This window comes from Cariama cristata, unplaced genomic scaffold (assembly GCF_000690535.1).
Source record: "Cariama cristata isolate BGI_N322 unplaced genomic scaffold, ASM69053v1 scaffold8117, whole genome shotgun sequence".
Taxonomy (NCBI): domain Eukaryota; kingdom Metazoa; phylum Chordata; class Aves; order Cariamiformes; family Cariamidae; genus Cariama; species Cariama cristata.
Window position 1 is genome coordinate 41,284 of NW_009624874.1, and position 6,988 is coordinate 48,271.

General features: G+C 41.4%; 1 protein-coding gene across 1 annotated transcript in view; it reads right to left on the bottom strand.

The window, feature by feature from the left end:
- The window catches only part of ZBTB44 (zinc finger and BTB domain containing 44), a 17,016-nt gene extending 13,442 nt beyond the window's left edge, over window positions 1-3,574 (bottom strand). Inside the window, exon 1 of the mRNA XM_009703352.1 lies at window positions 2,557-3,574. Coding sequence (XP_009701654.1) covers window positions 2,557-3,574 — 1,018 coding nt within the window. The remainder of the gene's footprint in view (window positions 1-2,556) is intronic.
- Window positions 3,575-6,988: the final 3,414 nt, after the last annotated feature.

Genomic DNA, 6,988 nt, shown 5'->3' on the forward strand with positions numbered 1-6,988 from the left:
ATAAAACACTGAGATAAATATATGCAATCATACAAGGCAAATATGTTCAGGGAAGAAAAAGCTGTACTTTAACATACCTTGCTGCCTCCATTTACTCTTCTTATATTACTGCATAAGGAAATACATGTTTGGGAGGTAAAAGGTGTTTTCTAGCTACAAAGCGTGCCTTATCATACATGTGAACTGTGCCAAAAAGCAAGAGCACTGTTTCTCTTTATAGCAAAATGTGAACAAAAACTATTCTGAGGATAGTTAACAATGTTATGCAAAGACCACTAAATATTAATTCAAACATACTCAGTGACAAAGAACAGATTTGTACTTTGAAGACTTTGGCCTAGCACATTTTTCCTTCTCTCTGTAGCTCTTTTAGGGAAGAACAGGCTGTACTAACATCCTCAGTAACAGACATTTCAGTTTAAACATTATAATCACTAAAGCCTGAGATCCTCTGCCCCATGCCGCACAAATGGTCAGGTATGTGACCCCAAAACCTAGAATAGGAAATAGAAAACGGAACACTTTCCCAGAAGTGTCATGTTCCTTCAAAACAGATACATTTTGAAGATAGATGTGCAAAGTTGCTTGTCAACAGAAATCACTTCAGGAAACTGGCTAAAGCAAGAACAGAATTCAGTAAGGTGCCTGGCTATTAGAGTATGTTTCAAAGTATTTTTTGTTTAACACCAAGACTCTCTTAGAAAAGGACATTTTATAGCACTCAGTGGCACCTCTCTCTCTCCAATTCAGTCCCAGTTTCACATTCTCATGTCCCAATTCATCGAAGCCACTTTTGAGCATGCAGTTTTTCTGATATTTCTAACTCCAAGAGATGTCCTCCAAAAACTTCCGTAGATCATATGCTACTCATCTGTAATCTAGAGTTTACACCCAGTTTGTTCTTTTAAGCTGCTTGGGTATGATATTTATAGTTGGTAAAACTCCCTCCTTTCACTTGATATGCTATTTTTAACTTTCTCTAATCATTATTTCTACTTCTTCTATTTTGCCTGTGATGCTACAATTAGGTTGATGAAATAATTTGCATCTTTTATCACACGGCCCTGCAAAGGCCCTTCCGAAGTCCCTACCATAATGAGTTAAAAACTGAGTCACACTAAACCACCTGGTCTGGATCAAGGACCACTTTTCCTGGAGACTACCCGGCAAACAAATTGTGTCTTTTAGTTTTTAAGCTATGCGCTACTTTGGCAAACTATGTTTAAAGATTTATATTTAAACTGATACTACGTCTGCTTCCCAGAAAAGGTAAACAGCCTTGTCTCCAGTAAATAAAACACTTTCATTTGGAAAAAGCATTACCGATCTAAAATATCAACACATGAGCTATACAAAGTGACGAACAAAACCAACAACATAAAGTCTTGAAGGATGGGAGAAACAGAAAATATTTTCATTTCTTTTTAGTGAGCACTGCCTGAATAGTTTAACACCACCAATTATAGATTGCAATCCTGGAATGGTCAGACTGATCTAACACTCACCTTCTTCAGAGAAGGTGCAGCGTTACGCTGACCAAACAAAACAAATAATGCAGGCTACTAGGCTACACGTATTTACTTTGTTGTAGTTTATTTATTTATTTAACTGAAGCAGCCTTTCATGTATACATTATTTGAATGAAGCAGACCAGCGCATCTGCCATTCTTACAGCCTTCAAACAAAACAGGCTTTATTAAAAATCTTTCGGTAAACAAACTCTACCGAGCACAGGTCAAGTCACTTAACTGCAAGCAAAATAGCTGACTTCGGCAAAATTTTGGTCATTAAACTAGAAATATTGCAAAACCTCCATCTTCTGACTTACTAAAAGCTATTCCATGCATTCTGCGCAAAGAGGAAAAAAAAGGACTGTTACAGTAACCTTTAAGTATTAGCTACTAATAAGCAACAGCCTGCTAGAAGAACCCAAAACTGGCTTCAAATTGTCTTTCATGGAAAAAAGGTTTCTCTCAGCAATTGGCAGTATTTGAAAAAGCAACTTGAGAACCAAATCCCACAGAAATGGAAAGATTCTCAATATTATGACTGTGTGGTTTTGTTTTCGTCTGGAGCATTAAGATGACAGTGTTCCACCACTTATTTTGCAAATCTTCTTACAAAGGCTCTCTGTCATGATTATACAAGATTTTATGTCTGATGCAAAGTACCGTTCTATCCCTCTGTGGCTACAGCCACAAGTCCTTCAGATTTGGCGCTGCAGCTCAGCTGAGATCATGCTTTTTGACACTAACGAAAACGGAATTATTTTCCCCAGTCAAGCGACCAGAGGTAAAAACGAGTTACCAACCTCTTCTGAATAAGGGGGTCTATTAACAGGCTTGCCCTTCTTAGCTGCCTTCCACAAAGTTATTTAAAGAGCTCCACGTCCTGTCCCCCCATCAGGGTTTATATGCAACATTTTGTAAGAGAGGAAACAAAATTCAGTTTCATAAAAGTAAAGCAAGAAAAAACATGAAGCAGATTTCCTCCAACAAAATAACAAGTGCACACATACGTATTTGTACACGTATCTAACCCCAGATATGGGCATACCTATAGAGGAAGACTGTGGGCTGATCAGGAGATCTTCCTGCACTTGCTCGCTTCCTGGGACCGTCTGTTGATCGCTCAGAGAGCTCTGGGATGCGCTAACAGGCTGCGATACTTCCTCGTGAACCTCCTCATCGCTTAACCTTTCCACTTTGACACGCACGTCTTCTTCAATCACAAGGGGAGAACTGGCTTTTGTGCTCTCACAAGTCACGTAATCTGCAATTCTTCTGTTGGACTCGGAGGGCCCAGGCATTTCCAAAGTCCTAGAGTTCTCCGCTTGCTTCGCCTTCTCAGACTGAAGTCTTCGATCAATTCCAAAAGGAAAAGTCCAGGGAAAAGCTAAGGATGAGTCCACGGGCTGATTTCTGGACTCCGGGTAAGAAGTTGAAGGATTCAGCACTTGGGGGGAACTTGTTTGCGTGTTACACTTAAGGGGGCTCTCAGGAGACATAACTATGTAGCTTTTGCGCTTTCTTCGCGACTCTCGGCAAACGGGAATGGTTCTTTCCACCACACTGCACTCGGAAGAAACTGGAGAAAGGCTGCCGTCTCGAGAAGTGAAATTGCAGTTTGCGCTGTTCTCCTGTCCCGCATCCAGCACCTTCTCTTGCTGGCTGTTGGGCGTATTCCATAAAATGCTGGACTTCATGAATTCTGAGCACGTGCTAGCAACGCTGAACATCTGCATGTAGCTGGCTGCGGCCAACACATCAATAATGTTTTCGGTATTAATAGATAGTGTTGCTGTGTAAGCATATTCCAGAAGAGGTATAAAACCAGTCACTGTCACATGGTGCAGGTCTAACACGCTCTTGCTCTCGTCTTCTGCTTGGCCGACGAGTTTGGAACGGAAGAAGTCGCTGCAGGCTGCCAAAACCACCTTGTGCGCCCTGAAGATTTTGTCCTGGACGCGGATGGTGATATCACAAAAATGTCCATCGTTGCGGAGCATGTTCAGCTTTCCCAGCATCTCCTGACTGTGAGCAGGGGAATTATGAGTGAATGTTTTAACACCCATTTTTTCACCTTTCTGCTAGTGTTCTTTCCACATACGAGAGAGCACAGGTATCCTAAAACAAAGAGGAAAATTGTCATTTTCATCTCTGAAAGCAAAAGTGAAGTGGCTTCATGATTGTAAGACTCTGCGTGAAGAAAATTCAGCCAAATTCCCTAGGGTCAGGTTTTACTAGGATCCAGACTGCGCGATGAACTAACTCTACAGAAATGCAATTACCTACTTGTAATTTTCAGAAACACAGATCAAATTATTTGCTATCACTAATATCATCTTCCACATTTCTGCTACTGCCCACTCAAAACAAATTCCTAAGATAGTTTAGAGAAAAACAAATGTCTGTAGTACTAAAAAAAAGAAGCATCTTCGAAACTATCATCTGTGTAAGAAACCTGTATTTTTATTTTCTGGGCTCGGGACACTATTGCTCACGGTTCTTAAACCTGACAGACTTTGTCGAATGTTTCTTTTAAGGGGAAAAGACATTAGCTTGGGTCCACTTATAAGCATGCAGGAGCAAGCAAATCTCCCAGAGAAGGTATTTAATATCAGAAAAGCCTCAGAGAAACTACAGCATAAATTTCAGAGGACAGAGTTCAAGCTAGTAAACATAAAATAAGAGTTGCCAATAGCTCTGCTTTCCTGCTGTGGCCCAGGTACTGACTGCCTCAAGCTGCTTTTAATAAATAGTTTTGGACTAGGATGAGAAGTTATTGAAAATTCCTTCAAAAACACAGCGGATTATAAACCTTAAAGGAAAGTTTAAGTTTAAATCAAATGCACACAAATTGATTTTATATGTGTGATAAATAATACAAGGAGGGCAACTTCTTTCTTCCGAAACATACAAAACAGCCTTCTTGGGGACCAGTTCTTCTCTACGTGTGGGAGCAAATGCATCTTTTCTGTGCAAGGTCCTGAGGAAATAGAAAGGACTGTATGCCCCACGCTGTCTGCAAGTTTTAAGGCTGCAGCAGTATCTGAAAACTAAATGACTCTGATGTGAGGAAGATGAAGCTGATCCACGATTCACTCCCTCGGCAACACACGGGGGAAAGACACTGTGCCAAGCTAGGTGCGATATGCCCAGGCAGCCTCTGTCCCTGCAGTGGAACTTCTGCGGCCACCCAGGCCGTCTCCGCTTCCAGAGAACGGAGCACCTCCGAACATGGAAAAATCAGCTCCTGGGTTTTCTCCAATTATTTCTGAATTATTTCACCGTACAGATAACATAAGTCACCATGTTTCACCTTCTTAAGGCCCCCCTAAGTTTCCACGAAAAGTCCTCTGTGTTCCACATGACTCACACAATAAACATGATATAGAAATACCATCTCGGTAAAGTTGGTGGCTAAACATCAACAACATAATTGGATTTGATTATTTCCTGGAGTCAGCCAGCTTCTTCACATCATCCTTCTCCTTTCCCTTACACGTATGCAAAAACATACCACGCTTGCAAATTGCTCATGCGGAGCTTCGCAGATACAAAGAGCGCTGCAAGTTTGGAACAACTTACCACAAATCTCACAAGTCTTAGCACATATTTAAATGGCAGCTGTCAGAGCCTACCTTGCTCTACAGGCATTTACACTTGGCTGCTTCTTGTTCCTACGATTTCACTTTTGATACTGCAAACCCTTTCAGAGAGAAGAAAAATACCTATTCGAGAGAACAGATTAACTAACGCTTAACAATATATATAAAGACTGAGTGAAACTATAAAGGCCGTTTGGATTTAAAATGAAATTTCACACTACTGCAGAGCAAGAAGTTAAGCACAAGCAAAACACTCTCTTCAGTGAAAGAAAACATATCGACCTCAAGAGACATCTGAAGATCCAGACTGTTTGTTCTCCAGCATGAATCAAAAGAAAAGCGTATTTAATTGATCTCGGATCAAAAGACCACAGTAAAATCTTGTACCAGCATATTCTAAAACAGCGTTGGGATACCCTTCCCTCTGAATTCCCAGGCGCTGCAGCAGTTCCTGGGCACATCAGAACTCCAGAAGTACTTCTGTTCTGCAACCAGCTACAAAAAGAATAACAATATTTGCACAGACTATCAACGGTATAGCTGGTATTTAGAAATAGTACCAATACATAACGATAAACAAGAAGAAACACCTAAGCAAGCAATACTCCCCATTCTTAAACGCCCAGAAGACTAACCCCTTTTCCTTCTCTGTTCATCTGAACGAGTAATGCTCACCCCTCCAGCCTCTACGTGTGAGAGCTCTATTCTGCTACCCTGCTCCGAACCATTCCTTGTCTGGCTTCCCCCTTCCTGCCCACCTCTCCCCTCTTCTGGCTTCCTCTCCCCTTCTCCTTTCATCTGTTGCTTCCTTGCCCTTGATCTGGTTACAGAATTTAAAATAAAATAGCGGAAGTCAATGATGTGCAATAAATTGATTTAAATTTACTACAGGAGTGGTGTGCCTGCCATGAACGTGGGATATTTAAGTCTGTTAAATCACTCCTGTAAAACGACCTTCTCCCTCACTGCACTGACACCACCGTTCAAACAAGCAGCTCCTATACAGGCTTCAGTGTGGACTAAGGACGTATGTGTACGCATGACATTTTCGAAAGGGGTGGGCTGAGGAGGGGGAACAGTATCAGTTCTTTATAGTTAATGAGGTCGTAAAAAAGTCAAATATTTTTAGAAGGTAACTTAAACAATACGAAAATATTTTCTGCATGAAAAGATGAGCGTGCTAAAGCTCAGCCAGGTTATAAAATGGTTCAGTTCTCTTTGTTAATCTTTTAGTGGCAGAGGGCACTTTTATAGCTGCGCTAAGTCACAGTGATGAAAGAGGGTGAAGGGCTGCAACGTTACAACTTCACCTCAAGTCTAACATCCTTGGATCATCACCATTTCGAAACGACATTTTGTCACGTCTTATTACCGATTATTAGACAGCCCATGATAGCAGTCGTTAGACCATAAGGCATAGGGTGATACATTCAGGAGTGATTAAAGAACCATAAATTAGAACTAAATATAGAGAGTACCTCGGGAGTGTTTGGGGTGGAGAGATCAAGGTGCACGCATAAACTAAGTGATAAGTGGGTTGGAGCTGGAAAAGTTGTTCATCTTTGAGCCACAAACCATCAGCAATTCTCTAAGCAGGGACTGGGGCTGGTATCAAAGAAACGGTGGCTTGCTTTTCCTTCCCAGCTGCTGGCAGCATGGCTCCTCCTCCCCACAATCCCCACGAACATGCTTACACCCTGGCGCACAACACACCAGAGTCTTTCAAAGTTCCAGAGAAACATAGTGAAATTGCAAGACACTTTCCAAAGTTTTAAAAATATTCTCAGCGGGACACTTCAGCCCGTATTTAATGGGCTGTACTTAACTTCGCTGCAGACACTTACAGCTTGAGAGAATGGTTTTTCCAGCGTGCATTCC